At 40.9% G+C, this 25,170-nt stretch overlaps 1 protein-coding gene across 1 annotated transcript in view; it reads left to right on the top strand.

Moving 5' to 3' along the window:
- The window catches only part of rbms3 (RNA binding motif, single stranded interacting protein), a 361,699-nt gene that overhangs the window by 2,355 nt on the left and 334,174 nt on the right, over positions 1-25,170 (top strand). Inside the window, exon 2 of the mRNA XM_034704063.1 lies at positions 2,756-2,940. Coding sequence (XP_034559954.1) covers positions 2,767-2,940 — 174 coding nt within the window. The 5' untranslated portion in view covers positions 2,756-2,766. The remainder of the gene's footprint in view (positions 1-2,755; positions 2,941-25,170) is intronic.

Genomic DNA, 25,170 nt, shown 5'->3' with positions numbered 1-25,170 from the left:
GAATGCAAAATACCAGGACCCTGAATGTAGCTCGAATAAATCATCTACAGCCATCATTTTTATTATTCATGACACCTTTGCTTTTCCAGAATTGACAGGTGAAAACAACTGTGAATAAGGGCAGTACTTTGTAAACACACTTTTCAGTGACATAAATAAATACGTTCTGTTCTATTCCATGCTACTTTCCCATATCAGGACAGGGAGCTTCTTTTATTTATAGAAAGGAATACTGTCCCCTTTTTTTTAGAGAGATGACAGGAGTTATTCAACAGATTTTTTTTTTGCATTCTCCTTAATTTTATTACAAATACTTTTGGTTCAAGACATACATCATCATGTGGCTTTTATTGTCATCTGGAGATTTAGTAAAAACCTAAAGTATTTGTATTTCAAGACAGAAAAAAAAACCAAATGGCGGTTTCTGACCATTTTTAATTTGTTTATTTCACCAACATTGGTGTCCCGCATCGAAATTCAAAACAAACAAACATGTCCGTCATATATAAAACCTAACCTAACCTAAATTTGTACATTTTTCATATTGATCTGTTATCTTTTGTTAACCTCTGATTTCATGTACTCTTACTTTGTCCTAGCTTATTTCTAAATGACTGTTTGTGTGTTTTATGTTTACAATAATTTATATCTGACTTTTTTTAAGTAGTTGTTTCTATTGTTGTTTGTAGATGTTAAACAACTCAATGGTGTGAACAAAAATGCTTGATTGAAAAAAAATAGTCTGTATACCTTTTACAGTATATTTAATCAATGCTTCTCATGAAGTGCTTGATTCTTGGGCATCCATAGTTACATAGAAACATTAACATCAAGTAAAGAACAATATATATTGCATGGTAGATGATGTAAACTTCACAGTAACAATATATCTAGCAAAGAGATAATGTATACTGCACAGTAAGATGTAAAATGCTTGGTAGGTAATGTATGCTGCAAGGTAACAACATATATTACACAGTAGATGAAGTACATTGCAGAGTAGATTAAGTATAATGCTCATCTACAATATATATTGAATGGTAGATTATGTATACTGCATGATACAAATGTGTATTGCATGTTAGATAATGTAAATTGCATGCAATATAATGTATTGTACAGCACATACTGTATATTGTACAGCAGATACTACATATTGTACAGCGGATCAGGGGCGTTGCTAGGCATAAAGCTCTACTGGGGCACAGGTTCCCTACTATTTCCCCTTCCTCACACGCACGCACGCACGCACGCACGCACGCACGCACGCACGCACACACACACACACACACACACACACACACACACACACACACACTTTTTATGGGCAGGTGTTTTCTCGTGCCCTCTAAAGAGATCCAGAGCTTTTTTCCAGTTAGTGAAACCAGTGCTCACAAATATGTCATGTTTCATGTGTTTACCAAACATCCTACATGAGAAACGAAAAGCTGCATCTCTATTTACAGAATATTATAACCAGGGAAAGCTTTCAAACCATTGTGAATTTAATGATGGTTTTTTTTTTAACCCCAAAGCAGTGCTGGGGATAGTGGGACTTCACTTGTTTAGGAATTAATGAATGTATGGGAAACAATGCGGTGGATGCAACCATAGACTGTATAAAATATGGACGTAGTATCCGTGACGTCACCCATCTGTTTCTGAACGCTGTTTTGAAGCCAATCGGCAGCGGCAGCCATATTGCTTCTGTCGAGCCAGTGTGACGTAAAGAGGCGGGCTTTGAGCCTCCTCGCCAACAGCTACAGTGTTCCCACAGGCAGCTGGGCCTCTCATTGGAAGACTCGTAATCTCAATATCTTCGAAATCACCGCGTTAGAAAAAAATTCACCCCCCTCACAGTGAGAGTACATCGAGAAATGAGCTATCCAGACTACACTGGTCTTTTGTACTAGGCTGTAAACATGTTTATTTCTGCTGTAAAGATTGTCTTTTCCCCATTCATGTGTATGTGACTTCCGGTACTTCCGGAGCGAGCCTCAAGCGGATCCTTGATGAACTGCAGCTTTTAACACTTCCGCATTGACTCGGAGGTTGCCGCTTGGATGCAACAAATTAACAACTGCGCCTAAAGTCTTTTCCTTTACTTCCGATGGCCAGTCCGCCACTGATACTGGGGCACAGCTCATTTATACTGAGGCACGTGCCCCAGTAAAGGGGGTCTGGCGACGCCCCTGCAGCGGATACTGTATATTGTACACCAGATAATGTGTATTGCACAGCAGGTACTGTATATAGTACAGCAGATTGTACAGCAGATACTATTTATTGTACAGCAGATACTGTATATCGCACAGTTGAAAATGTATTTCACACCTGAGAATATATTTCACAAGCAGAAACTTGATAATTGCACAATGTCAAGTAGGAGAATAGTTAAAGGGGTAATGTTTTGGACAATGTGTGTGTTGAGGATGGGTGTGTGTTAAGATATATAATGAGGTTCAGTTACATTGTGGCTCAAGCGAATAAACTGTCTGATTTGACATGTAGTAAATTATCTACTCTTAACTTGAAGTTTCTGGTGAAGTTCAGCCAATATTTTCTCTCTCCTGACCTCAATAGCCCCTCTGTAAAAGCCAGCTGTACTAAGGTACACTCAGTACAGATCAGTGTGTGATTGAGTGAGATAGTTATGAGGAAAAAAAACTACATTCATTCTCTCTGTGCAGTCTGTCTACTTCATCCTCTTTTCATGCCTAATTCTCCTCCATCTTGCTTTTTCTTGTCATGGCAGAGCAGAGGAAGATGGAAGTTCAGAGTGGCCTTCAGCAGCCGGAGCCCCACCCTCTGGACTCTCCTCGGTCAGGGGCCAATCAGCAGAGTGAACTGGAAGACAGGCAAACGGATACCTGCATCAGGCCTTCTGATGACAACCACAGCAGGGATGGGCAGACAGCAACCCAGAGAGACGACAAAAAAGTAAGTTGCAGACCCTGAATGTTGCATCTGCATCTGCTCTGCTATGTGTGTGTTTGGGTGTGTCTGTACATGTGGGTGCTGAGTGATGAGATCCTGTCTGTTGAGCTCATCTGGGTGATATTTCCCACACGTTTACACAAAGAGACTCTTACTCATTCTCAGTGTAATCATTTGGAGTGCTTGAACAGAGAGTTTGCTTTTTTTGTGGTGTTTTAAGCATTGATGAGATGCAGAGATGTGTTGGTAATCTAGTGGTTGAAAGACCTATTGGAGTCCCTGCAACACAAAGTGAAACTACAGGTAGCCAACATTTTTGTCTTTGGCTTCAGCGGTTTCACAGGAAGTAGATCATTTCTAGCCATGCTTCTACGGCAGCTATACCTCACAGTGCATTCTACAAACCACAGCTCTGATATGTTCAGTTACAAGAGCTTATTATTACATGAATATATTTACTTGTGCAGTCTTCACGTGCAGCTACTGATTCTCAAGCACATTAACCTTCTGCCATCTTGGAGCCCTGTGCACGTCCAAAGAGTGACAGTAAAATCCTCTCTGGCTCTCATCCATCTTGGGGACGTCAATCATGCTTCTCTGGCAGGAGCCTGAACCTCTTTCTGTCAATCAGCCTGAGAGGCTCTATAGGCCTCGCAGCAGAGAGGAGATAGCGGCAGAATAAACAGAACAGATATACGAAAACATTCACTCGATGACGGGACTGAATGCTGCTGGCAGCTGTGAATGGGATGCTTGTCACGGCTTGCTGTATCAATTTTGAGTCCTTTTGAGCAAACTGTTACACATAACCCTTTTAGGGGCTTTATCTTGGCAAGGAAAGGGTTGTCTGAAGCATTATTGTAAATGTGAATTAATATAATTGTTTTAGTTATGACAGTAGGTCAAAGTAAGCTGGAAAGGATGTAATACTGCTTGAATATTTTAAATCAAACTTATTCCAATCCTGATTTTATTTTATTTTATTATTATTTACAAATATATCCTCTATTAGTGGTCAGAATATGCATGAAAACTCCACCTCAAGAGATAAGCCCCACTAAAAATATTTCTGTAGTTGGTTTCACTGGATGTCTGACATGCAGATTATTCATAAGTTTTCTTCACTCATAAAATGCTGAATTTGTATGCAGTCTTACTGAATCAAAACTTCCTTTAGAAAAAAAAGTGAAGACTGCATTCATTCATTCATTCAATCAATCAATCAATCAATCAATCAATCAATCAATCAATCAATCAATCAATCAATCAATCTTTATTTATATTGTCTCAATCCATGTAAGTTTTGGGCTTTGAAAGTGGGATGATGAAGATTTAGAAAGGAAGAGATTGAACAGTTTGTGTGGATTTATGGTTAAAGCATCAATAACAATGGGAAAAAATGATGTGTATCATTAGCAGAAAAATGTATAACAGTAAAAATCAACAGGACTAATATTAGCATTTAATATTATTATTTTTTTTTGGGGGGGGGGGCTTTCTTAGATAGGATAGGACATCTGAAGAGAGACAGGAAACGTGGGGAGTAGTGAATGGGGTAAGACCATAGACTGTAAATAAAAATGGACAGCGTTGCTCCGCCTCTTCCCGTTGTACAGTTCTGAAGCCAAAAAATCCCTCTCCTGGGCGCCGCCATTGTGCAGCCAGAGCCTGTGAAGCCTTTGTAATAAGCTCCACCCTACAGCGTAACGTCACAAGACGCTGTGTGCCCTTTGAAGTTTTGTTCTACGGCGGCTGTGAATCAAAGGAAACCCGGAAGTAAAACCCCGTTTTTTAAACTCTAATAACTAACGAATAAGAAACTTTTCAGGAAAAAGAGACCTTGGACAAAAAACAGTCAAATACTAACTACATTTAACCACAGCATACGGATGTGAGAAACATTCGTACGACGTGTATTTATTTTTTAAAGTTTGACTGCTCCCCCATTCAAATGAATGGGGAGACGGATTTTTTGACCTTTACTGCAGCCAGCCACCAGGGGGCAGTCACACTGCTGAAAGCCTCACCACCAGGGCCGTATCCGGCACGCTTGGGTAAGACATGCAGTGAATGGTCGAACCAGCGACCTCTGCGACAAGGACTATAGCCTCTATACGTGAGACGCTTAGACCGCTAGGCCACCAATGACCCAGCATTTAATATTATGATGATAATGATGGGGTAGAAGGGATAATATCAATTATTGCTGTTAGAATCAGTGGGTTCTAAGATTAACATTATAACAGCATTAAAAATAGTAAGACTATTTTTGTGTGTGTTTGTGTTTGTATGCAGTGAGGGCTGCTTGTATCTTATTTTGCAACTGGTGTGGTATGTAGTGATGTGCTCTGTATGTTCTTATGAAAATATTGTTAAAAAATAAATAAATAGTGAGACTGCTAGGAATAGTTGTAGCAGCTGGAGTCTGGAAGGGCCACAGCCGAGGAACCTACGGGACAAGGGAACTCAGGGACTCCTAAGGAGGCATATGGCTAGTTACTTTAATAGGACATGTAGATTTAAAGTTAATGACAAACAGACAGGCAGAGGAGACAGAGAAAGACAGGAGCTCAGGTTGCCTGATCCCAGGTTGCCTGATCCCCTGGCAATCTAAGCCTATAGCAGTAAAACAAAGAGCTGGTCCAGGCCTGAACCAACCTTAACTATATGCTCAATAAAAAAGAAAAGTCTTCTTTTAAGAGTAGAGGGGGTGTCTGCCTCTTGGATACAGACTTGTAGACGACTCCAAAGGAGAGGGCCTGATAACTGAAGGATCTACCTCCCATACTACTTTTAGAGACTTTAGGTTTGATTGACAGGCAGGCATTCTTGTAGCATAAGGTTCCAGAGGGGTAGCAGGGCACTATAAGCTCTTTAAGATATGATGGTGCCTGACCTTTAAGAGGATTTCAAATTATATTGTACTAGATTTTGGGGGGGCTATGGCAGAGCTATTGGACATATATTGTAAATACATTATACAGTATAGTCCGTTCTGGAGCTTTCTCTTAAGTTAATAATACATTTTAAGACTATGTTAACGATTGGTTGAGTAGCTTTGAACGACTATTCCCTGGCTAAGATTCCTTTCCCTCCCTCATCTCCCCAGGCTGCCTTAAATTGACTGATGTCCCACATAGATTAAGACAAAACATGGATCATCTGATAAATGCCTATCATGTGGTATCATAACCCCTGTTGCATGCTAAAACTATCTGTAACAATGCCAATTAAAGGAGAAGTTGGAGGTTTTTTATCTGTCCCAGACAATTGGTAGAAATCCTATACCTCAGACATTTTGCAGGGAAATTCAATACACACTCTCCACAAGGCTGGAGAAAAGATCTCCTCCTCTCTTAGATGTAATTGGCTCAATGAAACAAGCTTGTGCACTCACTCACAGAAACACACACATATACTCGCACTGCAAGGCTTCCTGGTTTTCTTCCTTCACACAAATAGTCCAAACAATTGGCTTTAAAAATATGTATCAGATCTTAGAGTCAGGCTTTTTAAAGTTCCTATTAACATAAAATGTCTGCTTGAATTTTCTACTGATGCATTATAGCATCACTTAACTTACATTGTAAGCTGTCATAATGCTTTTAGCGGCTCTCTGCAGAAGCCTGAGTTCACTTTCTTTTTTGGCATATGGTTGCTGGTGCTACATTAGCCCCTTTACATTACCCGTACAAGACAGGACTGTTACGCCTTGCTGTCAATGTGAAATGCACAGAGGCATACAGTGAGGCAAAGTTATTTCACTGCCAAGCTGGCATCAGAGGTCGTAACAGAGGCAAGACAGTGTCACTAGAAACATGGGTAAGCAGCTGGAAAAATGTAACAACACTTTGTTTATGCGCACGTTTGAGTGCTTGTTTATTTCAGACTTAAGGCCAAATTCCACCAGATCCATCTTCGGTCCGTCTCCGATCCGTCATGGCACCGGGTCTGGATCTTAACCCCCACTGGATCTGCTCCGTTGCGTTCCGGTTGCGTCCCAGATCCGGCAGGTCGGAACGCAACGGATCAGATACGCAAGACTTCTATTTTTGCCGGATGCCGGAGCATGACGCATCAATTCAGCACAGAGCAGATGGAGCTGGACAGGAAGTCAGGCACCAAAACAAAATTAAAACAACCAGTTAAGTTTCAGAATAAAACACTCTTTGTTATTGTTAGATCGTTTTTATCTTAACTATGATAACAAAATGTAATTTAGAGCGGAGGCAGGTCAACAGGTCAGAGGTTTTAGGGGCTGAAAAAGACAACATGAATGAGGAGAGGAGGAGGAGAATCCTTGATTCAGTGATTGCCTTGGGAAAACCTTGGTCACATGACTTCAGCTGTCTGGCGGTCCTGCTCCGTGAGAGAGCACGGAGCAGGACTGCAGTGGATCAGAGATGGACCGGACACGGATCTGGTGGAAGTCCCGTGTTATACTGTCTGCTGCGCCTCTCCTACTTCTGCCACCCCATGATTTTCTCCAACATTACTCCACTGTGGAGTTATATGTAAAAGTACAAAGGTGTGAGAGTGTAAGTGTTGGTGTCAGAGAGAGGTAGCAGGGCACTCTGTGTTTTTTCTTTTTACACTTTTGGTGCTATTTATTGGTTAATTAGCAGTTGATCCAACACCTCTTATAATCCGGTTGGCAGGCTGGCTCCTGCTGCCATGGTGTCATTGATTAGTCTGGAGAGTATATTCATCAAGCTGTCATCGGTGTAAGTGGACTGGTGTTTTGGCCTTGTTAAAGGGTGCTGCCTCTGTCCTGCCCTGTTGTTTATTAGTGATCCATCATTGAGAATGAGGTGGCACAGTCTGGTGGGCGCAGGGGTCAGAGCTGCTGTAGCATGTGAAGTCTTTCACGGCACGCTTGGCTTTTGCTTTGGAGGTTGGTGTTGTCAGGAGGTGAAAGTAAATTTGCCACTTTAAATTATAAGACTATCTCCACACTTTCTAAATACTCAGTGGCAAAAAACCCCAGCCAGGTTGAACTTTTATTGAATCAAACTATTGCACAATAAATGAAGGATAAACCGCCATACACTGGAAAAACTTAACTGTGATTCTTTCTGGGTAAACCGGACCACATCAAGCTTTCTATATACGAGTTCCTGCAACCGACTTGCACCTGAGAACCCAGTATGGCTGTGTATGTAGAATCCTTATCATTGTTTATATTGTTAAATTAAGCTTTGTTGCTTTCACATCTTGTTGTCAGCTGATCAATTAGTTACCACCAAGGTTGTAAAAGTGGTCATAATGAGAGTTACGCCTCCAGTTTTTCTATTATGCAGATTTCTTCTCCTATCTCAAACCATACTTCCTTGCCTTGGTACTCTTTACCGCTTCACTCACCCCACTTCATTGTGATAGATTCCTCACCAGCTATCAACAATTTTTCTACCATATGTCTATTGTTAGGAGTAGTGGGTACCGTAAGCCTGGGTTCAGTCTGGTCACTGGTTTGTCCGACACTTCAAAACGCACCCTTTTCCTGAGGTGCGCCCTAGAAGGTGCTTAGTCAACTTAAAATGACGTCACGTGATTGATGGGATCAGCTGCAGCTGGGATGTGATGAGGAAGCGGAAAGACTCAACCACAGAGAGACCCAACCACAGACAGACCCACAAACTTTGGAGAACCAGTACAGCTTTTAAAACAAAAAGAAAACTTCATCTCATTGAAGAAGCTTGGGCTTGCCACTCACCGCAACACCGTCCAGTGTACTCCGGCAGACCGGCATGCAGGTGAGCTGACTCAGTCTACTCCCTCGAATGAGAACCAGTCCCTTCCTTTCCCTCTTGTAGTAGTCTTACTGTTCATGTCGGGGCTGCATATTATTTTCGTTCATACCTCTACTCGGGGCAGTTTGTAACACTATCCTTATTCATGCACACTGAAGAATATTCTTGCCGTTTAATGGCTGTGATGGGGATGCTTGTGTTTTGCCTTTTTCAACTGCCTTATGCTCTAGATTGATTTATTTCCTTTTCTGTAACAAAACATGCTTTTATTTTGAAAACTTCTGCCCTTAATTTTTAAGTTACAGGAGTAAATAACTGCAAATAGAATGAACCAACCATCCTGTATTGGAACACCCCTGAAGAGGCCTAATGTCGCCTGTTCCGTCTCTCTGTCTCTCCTACCTGCAACACATACACCAGGATCAGAGAGAGATCTTCCACTAGTTTACCAATCAATCTTGTAAGGATAGAAAAAAAGACTGAAATGGTCAGAAAATATAATTTGGCGTTGCCCAAGTATCGTCTACATGCAGGAAACACTGGCGGTGCATCCTTGAGTGCCAAATATCCGCCTGTTGCTAGGGATGCACCGATCCTACTTTTTAGGTCCTGATACCGATATCGATACCTGGGCTTTGGTATCTGCCGATACCGATACTAGAAGATCCGATCCTGGTATCGATTTGACAATCTCTATTCCTTAAAGTGAGGATAGAATCATGTTTTGGCAACTTCAGGCTTTTCTGACTTGATGGTGAACGGTACCTGGGTTCAAGTGCTAAACCAGAGGCTGGAATCCCTTAATTTCAAGGATCCGAAACAATTGAATCCAATAACCTGTCCATTTTTTCACACTTTGAATCCATTAATAGAAGGTTTCTTCCTTCTTTGCAGTAGGCTACAGCTGACGTAAACTTCTTCCCTTGGGCTTCCATTATATTTTTCAGCACAACTGCCATCCGTTGAAACATTAGCGCTGCACATGCTGCAAGTTTACGGCGGAGTTGTTAGCAAAAGACGGATGACATGCACCTAAACTGCAGAGCCTCTGTAGTTATCCTCCATCATGCTCCACCGGGCAATAATACACAGACCGGCTGATGACGTAGGAGACGCACATGGCTATTGTGAACACAGAAAAGCATAGAACTGAGATGAATAGATCTGCCATATGGATCGGCACTATATATCGGCCCCTTGTTACTGATATCCGATCTAGCTTTTTGAGTCTGATCAAGCCGATATCCGATACCAGGATCGGATCGGTGCATCCCTACCTGTTGCCGCCTTGTAAGAGACGTAAGAGACACAATGACCTTATAATGTCAAAGAACGGAAGAAAACTTTTGATAGTTTCCTTTCTGACAGATATTTTGGCAATCAAATTTCAGTATTGATAACATCAAGAACAATAATGTACAAGTAGAATATTCCCACACCTCTAAACTGCAGACACTAAAAAATGTGCTCAGATCAGCTCCTAAGAAACCTTGTGTTCTATAAAAGAACACTGAAAGACCAACTGGAGTTTTCCTTTTAAGGGTTAAGCAGGTCTGCAAACTGACCCTGCACTTAGACCTCAAAACCCTGACTCTTCCTGTAGCCTCACCTCTGTGTTGATCCGTGGCATCAATCGAAGCTCTGCACATGACCTCTAAACCAACCAGAGGGATTATTTGTGAGACCATCCTTCAGTATAATAGTGTTGGTTTGTGCTCATTATGCTGCAATTAGCTGCGTTGGGATCTTAAAGCATCAACCGACCACCACAGATGATGAGTTACAACGCTGATTTGAAGTGTTGCACTAATTGGAGTCATAACAACCTACTGACCTTTAACTCATTACCTGCACTGGAAGCAGGAATAAGGCTGCACATAGGCTGGAGTTAGCTCGCTGATCCTGCAGTTTTTATAATTGCTCTCTATTTTAAGAGCATGTGTGAGTGTGTTAATGTGCGCGCACACTATTCTACACCTTTTCCATGTCTGGTATTCATGTTAAACAGACTGATCTTTTCCTCTCTGTGGTAATTTGTGTTGTCTTTCCATTAGAAATTAGTCACTGGGGATTGGGCTTTTAGGCATGGAGTGGAATAGTGGTAGCAGTCATTATTGCTGTTATATTTGATTACACAAATGAGAAACATTCAGGAAGAGAGGAAGCAAATTATATTAAATTGCTCTGAATGAAATATTTGTGTACACTTCCAAATGAGTGATCAGAAAAAAAAAAAAATCTGTGCAGATGTGCTTTAGTCAGTGTTTGATTGAATTTCATGTTTGTTAACCAACAAAATCAACGTGTGTGAGCTGCAGTTTTTTAAGTGGAACTTCTCGTGACTTTGGGATGACTTGTTATCCAGATGCTCTTTTGAGTTTCTGCCTAATAGACTCTCCCTCATCAGAACTTTCGAGATAACTGGAAAAGCAGATGGCTTCTCACCTTGCTAGGCAATTTGGCTACAGGTGCAGTGTGACGAGTTGAGATGTGATTCACACTGAAGTCCAACACTGATTTCTGCTGCAGGTAAGCAGGGGCATGTCCAGGCTTTCTTTGGCAGGGGTGGCCCAACTGCTGCACCTACTTATCAAAGTGTGGCCTAAAGTTAACAGTATGTGCACAATCAATCACACATTTATTTCCCTTTTCTTAATTATCTCGGTTTTCACCGCTTGTAGTTCACTCCATAGAAAATCAAAGTCATCGGCGAGAGTGTTTTTCAGCTCCAACTTTATCACCGCTGAGATATCAGCCTTTAAAGAAAGAAGGATTTCTGACTTCAGGTGGTCCATCTCTCTGGCATCAGGTGAGGGTTGGGTCATTTTGTCCGGACTTTTGGCAACACTCTTGTCCGAGGCGGGATTCGGCCTAGTGCTCGAGGATCCAGTGTATTTATATTTTTGCAAGCTTGATGCCGTCTTTGTATTCCAGCGGGTCTGCGTCTTCTTTATACTTGATTGGAAAGATGTTTTGATATATTTTGAAAGAAATGCACTGTTTAAAACTAATTGAAAAAAGAAGCTAAGCGGGAGCTCACGTAAAAAACACCTCACTCCATAGCCGGCAAACCACGCCCCCCTTATTTCCCTTTTCTATTCCCACTCCTCGTATCTTTCGTCTGCATCTTTTTTCTTTTTAGTTTCAAGTAACACAACAGAGAGGCAACATAAAAAGCTTAGTTCTTTAAGGACTCAAAAAAAAGATGTATTAGTTACAGCATGAAGTACAAAAAATTGGAAATGATACTGTATCTTTAACCTGTTGCAACAATAGCCTGTACAAAAACATGAACAGCACAACATCTACCCTGAAGTGAAGCCAAAACTTTAAGAGCTCCCCCTGCTGACTGGTTGCCATATACTGTAGGTCATAAACCCTCCCTCTTGGCGGTATAATTGACAGCTCTGTTGACAAACGGATGATCCTGCAGTGCACTGGATTAGCAAAGTAGAGGAGGAATGGAGAGAGAAAACAAATGCTAACATGAGTCAAAAGTCATTGAACTTTCTATAACAGTAAATTTCTAATTCGAACCATCAGATCAGTCTGTGGTCTTTATTGATGTGATGGATCTTTGGTGCTTTATTGGTAAGTTAAATGCATGCCAAATAGCCCGTGTTAGTGTAGGATTATGGAATGGCACCTGGGGTGACAAATTTGATTACAAAGGGAGCCCATGCCACCCTTTTGTTTCCCATAGATCAGCCCTTGCAGGCTTGATATGCATGATCAGAATGAGGACGTCAGGTTTCAAACAGAAGACACTCGGATATTAGTGTAGAGAAATGTGTGACAGGAAAAGTTTGTCTTCTTTGTTAGCATTGCTGGAGTGAGCAGAGTGCAGTGAGTTGAAGTAAATACGTACAGACATCCTGAACACCACCTCCACAGCCCTACGTCCTCCACTCCACAGATTACCTTGGTGCTTTCCAGCGAGGCCTGGATAATTACCTTGTGCTATTTCTCCTCCCACACTTTGCTTTTGAAGTTGTGGTTGCCTGGCTGCCTCGGCTCTAATAGCATCCCGGCATGCCATCGATCCCTCGCCCGTCCTCCGGATATGAACGGGGAGTGGAGGTGGGCTGATGGGTTGCAGAGGGAGCAGCCCTCGAGTCTGCTCAGAGCCTCTGCAGGATTCCTAAAGCACAACTTAATCAATATTACACTGCTGGATCATGGAAACAGCACAATGCAAATGACTGTATTAAGAGCATTTAAATACTGTGGGGTGTTTTTAACATGCTATGAAACAAACTCAATTCAGCACTGGTGCATTTATATTTTCAATGCCCATCACAGCTGCCACCAGGCTGCTTTATATCAAGCAGTTACAGCATGTAGACCAAAAGAGCCTTTGTTTACATTTTCCTTGGCAAAGTTTCACAGAGAGAAGTGTTGAAACCAGTGAAAAGACAGCAGGAGGAGATTATTCTGTAGAGGATACTGCACACATTTATACAGAATTGGATCTGCACATAGATAAGGCATACCACATGGTCAGTATGGACACATACTGGAAACACCTTAACTGAAATGTGCTCTTCGGATGTAGAGTCTTTGCAAGACACCTTGTCAAGTGCTTTTTATATTTACAGATAGCTGCCTGTTTTTGCTGCAACAGGTTAAACATGCGTTAACCAAATGATCGCCTGTCGGTTTGTGTGTGGCAGGTCCTACATGTAGATTAAAAACACACCTTTCAAATTGTCCTGGCTGTTATGTGTCCAGAAGGTTATATAGATTGTAGCTGTAATTGTTTAAGAAAGGTTATGATGTCTTAATCATTTGTAAGCATTTTTTAAGGAAAATTTCCCTTTAAGACTGAAAATAATCACTAGAAGATAATGTGCAACTGCTTGTGAGTACTTGCCAGTAGTAATTGTGTGACCCACAGGAGATTCAAGTCAGCTCAGCCACTTTGTTGAGAAAGCAACATGAGAACCAGAACAGGAGCTAGGATATCAACCATTGTAGACCGGGTCAGCTCTAACCCCTAATCCAGCTAATTCTAAGAAACTCACACCCAAACACTGATGCTGTTACACAAGTCATTGACATATTGTGCATTTTCATATTTTTGCTTCTTGATTTGATTCATTTGTTTTTGATTAAACAACAAAAAATGTACATTATTTGGCTTACACGCTAACAGCTGTAGAGTTTGATATGCCAGCTCACAGCAGGTGAGAGTGTATTTTGACAAGGTAATAGTATGCAACAAAAAACAATGACTGCCACTGCCATGTTGTTTGACTATAGACAAGTCTTAGAGCTTGGGCCTCTCTCACTCTTCACACCGTGTTCCCATCAGGTTAGCTGAGGTAAAAAAAAAACTGTCTGTACTGTGTCCAGAGCAGGAAGTAATTGGGTTAGCGCCTAGTTTGGTGACCAAGATCAGGCATTAGTCTATGATCTCATGTATTAGGGACGGATTATCATAAGTGAGAAGGTGATGGAGCATAGCAAATTGTTTTTTAAGCTCTATTTTGGATCACTGAATGGATGCATACAACAAACTTGAGCCTCCTATGCACATATTAGATAACTGACTTAAATGCAAATGGATACTCCACACTAATAGTACTATGGAGTAACAGTGATAGTCGAGGCATTAGGGAATGCTAATCAGTGTGACTGGTTTGCTATTTGATGCATTTTATGGCCGGCTCTAGCTATTTGTAGAGACATTATTTGTGTTCCTGCAGCTATTTTAGTCCCTTAGCTCTTTAATCTGTCAAATGAAAGTAGAGAGGATGATCAAGCATGTCAAATGTGCATTAAGGCACAACCTCTTATGTTCGGTCTATTTATCTCTTATCGGTGCATTTTTACCTCTTTCGGTTTGAGCAAACTCTTGGTTGAAACAAGGACAATATATTGGCACTTGCACAACCACACACAGACACACACTGACACACTACCAGCAGATCACAGGGACCTTATTAGCTGCTGTCACAACACATTTATCCCTCATCCGTTTCTGGGAGCTGTCGCAAGCAAAAGGTTGCTCTCTTCTCCAAAGTGGCAAACTGGGCTCTCACTGTGTTTTTCATTCTCTCTAATAGAGAACGATGGCACGGGCCCCCGCCATCTCTATCTGAGGCCCTGTCCAAACAGGGGCGATTTCTGCACTAAAATAGCCCTGCTGTCAGCTTGCCTTAGTTGCTGGGCCCGCTGAGAGTCAGTTAAGGGGATCAGTGCTCGCTGGAGTGTGCAGCTCTGTGGTAAGACACGGTGCTGGTGACACATTGCTTTGATGGGATCACCGAGCGCTTCTAATCCCCCCTCGACACAGATGACCTCAGGGGCTCATTGGACTCAGCAGAGGCACCAGTCATGACTCCAGTTTTGCTTGACTCCAGCATCCTATCCAGTTGACCTTCAGCCTTTGGAATCACAAACCGCATCCAAACAGCATTCGGCTTTTTCATTACATGTGTTCAGGATCTTTGTCTCTGGATGAAAGTCACCTGTTGAGATTTGCAGCAGAGGTTACCTGACAAAGACCTTTAAAACAATCAATCTGTCAATTCGTATTTATACAGCACCCAGTCACAACAAAAGATACCTCAGGACACTTTACATAAAGAACAGACCCAGACTGAACACATTGTAATGTTAGTTAAAGGGACATGACAGTAATCCAATTGCACACTAACTTCAAATGTGAAAAATAATAATGTTATAATTATTATTTATACAGCACCAAATCACAACAAAAGTTAAGTTGCATAAACAACAGAACAGTTTGTTTAAAGGGACCTGACATTAATCCAATTGCACACTTACTTCAAATGTAAGAAGAAAAGTCTTTCAAACTCAAAACATGGCATTAAAAATCTTACATCTAGTCAAAATAAGACACGTGATCTTGTTTAATATTATGTTACCAGTTCAAGGCATTATGTATACACCTCTGTTACACTTTGTCTGAAATGTGTAACTCATAGAGACGTAATGGTATTGCAAAGTCCTTCCACCTTATCGGCAGTAGTAACAGAGGTGTAACAGGGCGGAAGATGGTGACCATGTGTAGCCTTGAAGCCTGCAGGGTTGAACAGCCCTGTGTGTATGTGCATGTCTTAGCATGTGTGTATGTGGATCTCCTGCCGTGTGTTCATACGTTATGCCTCTGAAGCTTTTGCAACGCCGGGGGTTTGGGACACCAGTACTTCACCGTGGAGTACAACAAAGGCAGCCATACTTTGTTGCAGCACTGTGGTGAAATTGCTACATGTAAGTGGCTAATGTGTAGGCACTATAGTAACATGTAAAACTGTTCAGTGGTAGAAGGGGATAAAAGAAAAGAGATGAGACGGAGATCAAAGGAGTAAATGTTTGAAGACAAGGGACTGAACATGTATTGTACTATAAGAGAAAACTCACAGCAGGGTGATAACTGCAGTCTGTTAATGTAGAGGATGAACATCCACTGTATGAGCAAAGTCTGTACAGTGTCGACTAAAGTCACATTGTTCTTCTCGTATTATATTGTGAGAGGCATAAAACAAGACGGTCATTTTTTAGGAACTCTAAACCTAAGCGATAAAGATAAATAAAAACAGCAGTGCTGCTGTGCTTTTATTTGGTTCACAATGTTGGACGTGGGATTTGATTTGAAGACCAGCAATTTGGCATGGGAACATAAGCGTGAGAATACCCTGTTTAGGAGGCCATCTGGAAAATCCTTTGCTCTGATTAAAAAAAAAAAAAAAAAAAAATTCATCCCCTTGAATTTTCAGTTTTTTAATGAATCTTGCACCCCGTGGATGTTGCACTGTGCTCTGTGTAGAGGCATGTGTGCTGCTCGGGGTTTGTGTGTGACTCAGTGTCAGGGCTGGGAACTGTTCACTCGCTCTGTTTGTGATGACTTGGCAGCAAAGGAAAGGTCAAGGAAGACTTGGGTAGAATTGCCAAATGTGCTACATTAGCAGTAGTCAAACCTAGTTTACACAGGATGGAATATTTTAAAAGACTTTTATATGGTGCCAGGAAAATATGTTTAATGAACTCATTTCTGGCAGTAGATTGCACTTCACGTGGCTCTCACTGTCCTCAATTAGTTTAAATATATACTTGACTGTGGACAGACTAAAGGCTGATTTATACTTCTGTGTTGAAACAACGGCGTACCCTACGCCGGGGGTCCGCGTAGCTCCCGTACCTACGCCGAGGCCTACGCACGTAGCTGACGTGCACCTCCTCCAAAATGTAACTCCCCGTAGAGCCGACGCGGACCGCAAGCTCTGTGATTGGTCCGCTCGGCAGCTTTGTCTTTCCCACATTTACAACACTTCCGGGATCCCGGACATCGGCCGCACATCGGCCGTGTATTTCATCTCCTCCTCTCTATTCTTCATGTAATCATGTCTGTATGATAAACAGCAACATGTATCAGCTGTAGATTAACATAACACGCTCTGAATCTCTGTGGAAAAGTAAACAGAGATCGTAGCGGGACTGGAAGCAGGCGGCCGGCTATCAGAGAGACCGCACTGCCCTCAGGCGTTTCGGCGGAGAATTGCTGCGCGACACGGACACACCGACGCACAAGTATGTGGGGCTCATGTCCGCGTCAGCCACTGCTGCGTAGGGGAGACGCAGAAGTATAAATCAGCCTTAAGAGGAATAATCCTTACACAATCAGCAGTGTGATTAATGTACCAGGTGATCTAGTTTAAGAGTGAAACAAATGGAAATCTGTAAGAACTTAACCAGTCATGCCACATTTTTAAGGTAAGAAGAAAACATGGATATCTTAACCAAGGGTGCAACGATTCAAAACGACAAAAGTACTTGTCAAGGGATTTAATAGGTGACGATTCATTGGTGACGCCATCGCACATTTTCATGCTGTGCACAGATGTAATACTGTTTTTTGGAGTTGAGTTGAATCACTGAGGAGTGAGACACCTTGCATCAATACTATCTTTGGTGAGAATGGCACATGTGGCACCGCGACCAGGAAGTGGCAGGCAAACAAAACATAGCATAATAGATCACTGAAGAGTGAGACATCTTGTGTCATTGTCACATGCAAAACGGCGGTCAAGATTCAGCCCAGTTAAACAAAAAATTTCATCATGGCAGTTGTCAGTGCACCCCCATCATGTCGTAAAATTCCTAAAGTCGGGGAGCATTTTACCCTCAATGTGCAAAGGGAAGAGCTAGCTTCAAGATCTGTATACGTAACTTGCTTATAAGAGTATGTCAGTAAGTGAGAGCATTTGAAGAAAGGGCACAACAGTCCAAAGTTAAAGCCACACTATGTGAGTTTTTACATTTTCAGTCCCTCACCTTAAAATCTTTTTCTCATAGCACTTCATATTTTTTCTCCTCCAAGATTAATGATAGATTAAAACACATCACTAGATTCAAATAATTAAGTAATCATATAATTCATTATCTGATTAGTCGAACAACTGTTGCAATAATTGATGACTCAGGGAATATCAAAACAAGCCTTAGTAGAAGCCCTAATCGTAATGTTATTTTTATATAGTGCATACATATGTTGTCTCTAAGTTCTGTCTTCATTACGGCCAATTTCAGCTCTGTATTGTGCCAAATATGCAAATATATTTAACTCTAAAGGAGGCCTGTTTGTCATTTTTCAGGGGAATAAACTCTAAAGAGCTTTAACAACCAAGTGCACAGTGTTGGGAAAGAAGACAAAAGGATACCGCTTGGCTTAATTTCTTATTAGTCACGCTGCCAAACTGCTGGTACTTTTGATTTTCCTTAAAAAATAACATATTGTTTCATTTCCTCCACTCAGTGTTTGGTTTCTAGCTCGATTCAAACCCCACTCATGTGGAAATCAGTGTCAGTATTCGAGACGGCTCCTGTTGCCTTTTTCTTTGATTCTTTCTAGCGTATGGGATGGTTTGTATATTCTTCACTGTATTCTTCGTGCTGCTGTTGCACTAAGTAGTCCATTCCAGTGGCCCAAGAGTCTCAATGAGTATGATTCTGTATCGAGGAGCACATTCTATCTACTCTGTTGAAAACCCAGCCTCCCTATCTTGTCTAGTCATTGTTGAATAACACTAACTTATAACATTATTGTCACACTGACACAGTATGAAATTTCCTGACAGAGAATAATTGTATTTTTCAGGACATCTTTGTGACAAAGACATTCACATGGGAGGATGACCTCAGCTCAGCTCTGTCTGCTCTGACAGATGCTACACTGTTTAGCTGTGACACACACTCAAATATTTCCATTTGGCCAATCTGTTTCCACTTGGAAATGTCATTTGATTAGATATAATAAAGCCCTTAGCATCAATATTTCCAAGTGTTTAGACGAGACTTGGCTCACAGTCCAAATAACATCTTGAGGAAGAAAGGCATTTATTATTTCGCAATTCTACCGCTTTATTGCAAACACAGCTTTATATAATCCCACTCATGTTAAAAACTGTATATAAACCACAAGATTAAATTAATTAGATCAGTCCTATAATTTCTATTGTGTGCAGGAAAATAGCATGTGCACTCTGCTATCCTTCCTTCACAACATTAAAAGGGTGGAATGATTGGAAACAAATGGCTGCAAAGTTGCTGTGAAGTTACGACAGAGGTTTCCCATATTCTGACTAGAAGCCTTGCCAAAATGAAATAAGATTCAAAGAAAAAATCACAAAGCAGTTACAGTATTTCCTCTTTGGTCTTAGTGGAGTTTATTTGGTGATGTGTTGAAAACACTAATCTTAAATCAGTGGAGCATCTGAAAGTACTTTTTTTAAGTAACAGTGTTGTACACATAATATTCTGTTGAAATTGAAACCACAGTTATGAGGGTTATGATACTGTACAGAGCTAAGGAAAGCTGCACTGCAGATGTTAAGTTTTCTGTCTGATTTTTTTAATAAAAGTGCAATAAATAAACCTGTGTGAAATCCATGCACTGGAATATAATTCTGCATGACAAAATAAAAAGCTTGGAGATGGAGGGAACACCTTTTTAATCAGATACACTATAAACAACCAGATGATTGCTCATATTTTGCAATTAAAACACCCATATATTATTAAGAGCAGCAATGATCACAGTTGATATGATATTCTCTTGGCAGTTATAAAGATTTTGATACAATTTTAAGACTTACTTTCAGCTTGCAAGCCCAATTCTCTCTTTTCTTCAAAACTAACAGAATTGACTAGAATAGAAGAAAATAAAGAAAAATTCAACTGTATGTGTCACTGAATGAAAACTGCGTGAACACTTCTTCTCAGTGATTTTGATTGGATTGTCTAGGTTTTTTCTCCTTCCAATTTGATATCCTTAGCTGTTTTTGGATAGCTATTTGTGTCACTGTCAACTGAAGGCAACTTATACCAACATATACAATTTTACACCAACTTACTCCAACTTGAGTTAGCTTAAGCTCAAAACTTATTTACACCAATTTACGCCATCTTATGCCAAGTTGTGCCAACCTTAGCCAAAATATACCATTATATGCCAACTTGTGCCAATTTTTGCCAATTTTACACCAACATATGCAAACTTACGCCAACTTCCACCAATTTGCGCCAACTTCTGCAAATTTACACTAGCCAATGCTGGCCCTAAACTAATTTAAACCAACTTTTTGCAATCTTATGCCTTATGCCAATTTTTGCCAATTTTGCACCAACTTACGCAAACCTACGCCAATTTATGCCAACTTTTACCAATTTACATTAGCCAATGCTGGCTTAAACTAATTTAGACCAATTTATGCAACTTTAGGCCAAGTTATGCCAACTCTGATGAAATATAGCATTATATGCCATTTTTTGCCAATTTGACACCAACTTATGCCATCTTATGTCAACCTATTCCAATTTCTACCCATTACGCTAACTTATGCCAATTTTTACCATTTTTGCCTATCATTTCTTCTCCTCTAATAGTAAAAAAGGGCAATTAGTGTAAGGTGGTGCTAAACCTGGATTGCAGCCCCTTCTGCATTGATAGGAAGAAAAAACAATACAAGAGCATGATCCCCTCACTGGCTTATCACTCAAACACCACAGTACAGGGAAAAAGAATGTCCTTGGAATGATCCCTAGAATGATGGATGAGTGCTCATTTTATGACTTATCCATGACAAACCCAACATTGTCAGAGAAGTCCCATGTTACTTACAAAATTATTCAGTGAGGTACTGTTAGGAGATTTAACATGAGCAAACAACCTTGTGAAACTCTTATATCTAAATCACCTCAACCTGAGGTTTCCTATTTCCTCTCATACCATATGATGAGAACTTTAAATATATAAAAGGGGTTTTCATCTCTTAAGATCTGATGCTCAAACACTCAACCAGATGGGCAAATTAAGCCTAAATGTTGAGGCTTAAAAAAGAGCCCAACACTGGTGGATTGGTGGTTTGCTTCTTGGCTGCTTAGCTGACAGGAGCGTCATTCGGGCACCCCCCTAGCACTGTGATAATAAGAGCTAACACCTCTATTATATTCTCCTTGGCCTGTAATGTATACATTCACACTTACTTATACTGTGTGACCAGCTCTATTAGTTGCAGCAGTTAGACCATGCCTGCTCACTCATTAGCACCAGCGATCGAGACATCAGGCCGCCATTACCGAGGTAGATAATTTTAAAATACTGCACTGGCTTTGAACTAATTGAGGAAATGAAAAGGGAAATGTATCACACTGTGTTTGGCCACAGCTGTGTCATAAAGATATTACTGTTTTAAAAGCTGTTAACAAAGCTCGGCTGTACGCAGGCACACAGGTCAGCCGACTGTGCCCTGTGATGGTGTGTAAATGAAACGGTAATAGAGGGTTTCATCACCACTACTAATTACTGAATGACAGTTTTCTCACCAGTGTGTGAGTGTGTGTGTATGCGCTTTTGCCTGTGTGTGATGGGCCTAATTAGGTAAACTCCCATTACACTTAAAAGTGCATTACTGCTGCTCTTTTGTAAAGGCTATAATTAGAGCGCTGCAGAGAGTGAGCGGTAATTAAGTGATTTCTCAAGTATTATTAGTCTGCTTGTTATATGAGCTTGTTATACTGAAACAGATAGAATCCATATTTGACTGTGCTTTGTTAACTTTTTAGATATTAAAGCAAAGAGCCATTACACAGTGAATTAGTAAAGTGTATGGCAATTCATACCTCGCCCCTGCTCAAGGGATTTCCTTCTGATAAAATTAAAATGTTACAATGAACCATTTCAGCCTGTAAAATTGCAAAAGGCTTTTGTGAGTTTAAAAAAAGCCAAATGACAATGTGTATGCGCACAGGCATGCATGCACACACATTTCTTGTCTCAGGCCCTCTGCCTGACTTGGCGTTTTTTCTTGCATGTGTCATCCGACGCCTGCAGTCGCAGCAGCATGAGCCTCAGATCCTCTGTCTAATCCAGATTGCCCTCTAATCCTGGTGACACTCTCCTCTTCCTTCCATTGACTCTGTTATTTGTACCAAGTTTTCAGACAGTCATTTTTTAAAAATGCCCCAGACCTTTCTATCGCTGCTGTCTTGCAATATGTTAATAAGGCAATAATAACGTACCATTATACAACAGGCAAGCTATCTGATTGGTTCAGAGGCAATCCATGAGTGCTGATATACATTATAACAGCATTCTGCCTTTTTACTATATGTTTCATTCCGCCTCAGGTGTTCTGAATACAGATTCTTCACAGACACATTTACATTATGCAAAGAAGCTGCTCTGCAATAATGAGTAGACATATTGTATATACACAAAGTAGCTTTAGTGCAGGAAAATATGAATGTGCTGCTTAGTAGGACTCCAGTTAAAGTCAAGTTGCAATTTATAAAGATTGCAGAAATTACATGATTAAATACACCAAATTGATGGCTTTTTTTGTTAATTTTATGGCTTTAACATCTTTATTCAGATGATAGGAAGTGGATAGATTTAGAAACATGGAAGAGAGAGTGGGAAATGACCTACAGCAATTGGCCGCAGGTTTGCACACTGCACACTTCAAGGAGTGCTGATATTCAGTACAACAGCACTCCTCCTTGTGTGATGTTGCTTAAGAGACACAAAAAAATGTCCACAGGATCATTTTCTTACAGTGTTCTGCCTCATAAGATCATCACTCAGGTGTGCTATATATGTATTGTGAACTTGAATTTTCATACCCCCTTGATTGTGTTGCAGGTGCATTTCTAGCTGTAAAAATGCTGCCGAAGGTACTCAACTTACTGCATATGATAACATTTCTACTCTCACCTATGTCCCTCCTAAAGCAGATTTAAGTAACACTTGTCATGATGTTAATTACTGTCTTAGTAGACTTTAATAGTAACCTCAATAGGCCTCTAGGAGAAAGCTTGCAGACTGGGTCACTGGCCCATTTGCACAAGGTTAGCAAATCCCATCGGAAGGGTGTTGAGTTGGATTGAGGGCACGGACTGTTGTGCCAAGAGGGCTGGAGTAGATCCTCTTTTAACAGCGCTCTGAATGGGCCTATTTTTAGCACGCTGCTGGTTTTATTGGACGGCTTGATAACTTTGTTGCACGCCTGCGCTGCTCTACGGCTAATCACTTTCATTGTGTATGGATCTTTGTGCCTGTGTGTTGTGTGCACAGGGATCATTTTGAGCTGCTTGATCATGCAGCTTTCATATAAGTACAAATACAACAGTGTAAACACACACACAAAAAGGTGACGATGTTTCATAAGATACAGCTGCTGAAGATAATGGAGACAAAGTGATGAAGTAAAATGTCCCAATAAGTCTTACACAGACAGAAAAAGTGCAATAAATATGTTAAACATCCCTGGTTTGATACATACTTTGGCTACATACTGCAAGGAGTTTTTAAGAAACTCAACTTAATAATGGACAGGCCAGCACAGAGACTGTGCCACATTGTTCATCCTAGTTGAGATGTATAGATTTCAGAGATTGAGGAAGAGACGACACAGAAATTACTATTTTCTATAGACAGGGACCCAGAATGAATGTCGCGCCCAGGGTTACCAAATCTCATTTAAGAAATTCAGTCTTGGAAATATCCCTCCTTCCCCGAGCCTCCTCCGCCTTCCCCTCCCATCACTATACAGGGGACGCTTCTCATTTTGTGGAACTGTGGGCCTGGAGGCTATGTCACAGAAACTCATGTTACACACACACACACACACACACACGCACACGCACACGCATACACACACCCACACACACACACACACACACACACACACACACACACACACACACACACACACACACACACACACACACACACACACACACTCTGCACACAGAAGGATGAATCTCAGGCTCACTTTGCAGGTGCTAACTTGATTTCCTGCAGGTAGTTTTTACCTCTTGCTTTCTGTATATCTTGGTCTGTTTTTTTTTGTGTGAGGCAAGGTCAAAAACTGTTTTTCTCTGACATTTTATTGGAATTTTGTAATTGACTATGTTTTTAAAGAAATACGTTTTCATGCAAAACTTTTGAAAAATGCAATCTAAACATTAGGATATCTGCTTAATGTAAATTTGGCAGTTTTGGTGAGAACAAAACTTTGCACAAATAGTCATCATAGCAAATACTGTTAAAAGCACACAGATTAGACTAAACATGTAGCAGGTGCTACATTTTTATGCTTCGATATCAGTGCAGTAATTTAATGGACAATGTTTTTTATAACAGCTGCTGAAGTTCTGCAAAAGTGCAACAAACATCATCAAATTTCCCCATACTAAGTCTTGGAAAAACATTGGTTTCAATGATTGTATTAAAGGTGAATTTAACAGAGACATGAATAATAAAAATCCCAATTTTAGGCTATTATATCTCTGAACCATACAAAGTGTTCAAGCTTTATCTGTAATTTTATTTTAGGAACCTGACACCCTCATCTTAATCAAGCATGTCCAACCTGCAGGGGCTGATCCATAGGGACCACAAGGGTGGCCTGGGCCCTCTTTGTAATCAGATTGGCCATCCCAGGTACCACCCCAAAATCCTACACTTTGGCTGTTTTCAAAACGGCCTGCTACATACTACCTACTAATGTAGGTTTAAATTTAGTATGTAGTATGACTGTTCTGTTTGATCTGTGTTGCAGTACGCTGGGCCAGACGTCACTGAATTTCCGGTTTCGGAATTCAGAAGTAAACAACGGCCAAGCTTATAGCGAAACTGCTTCTTTAGCATCACTTATGATTTAAAAAGTTAGGAAGTGGTTTATATGGAATTTTATAATATTCACAGCACCTAAAAACTGAGTTCCCCCCCGTCAAAAAAAGAAGAGGAAAGAAAAAGCAGAATGAGCGCTGTGCATTATGGGAAACGGTACGTGAGGCAGACTGGTCTGATGCATACGGTGAAATTTTCCCGAATCAGTAGACATCCGGGGAGTTTTGGCATACTGCAGATTTTGCTCTTGTTCACGTAATACTTACTACATACTGAATTTTGGCCAAATCTGTATGCACTGCTAGTATAGTAGGCGGTTTCAAA

The sequence above is a fragment of the Notolabrus celidotus genome, chromosome 16, assembly GCF_009762535.1.
Source record: "Notolabrus celidotus isolate fNotCel1 chromosome 16, fNotCel1.pri, whole genome shotgun sequence".
Classification (NCBI taxonomy): Eukaryota; Metazoa; Chordata; class Actinopteri; order Labriformes; family Labridae; genus Notolabrus; species Notolabrus celidotus.
The sequence above is the reverse complement of the archived record's forward strand: the minus strand, read 5'-3'. Positions and strand labels throughout refer to the sequence as shown.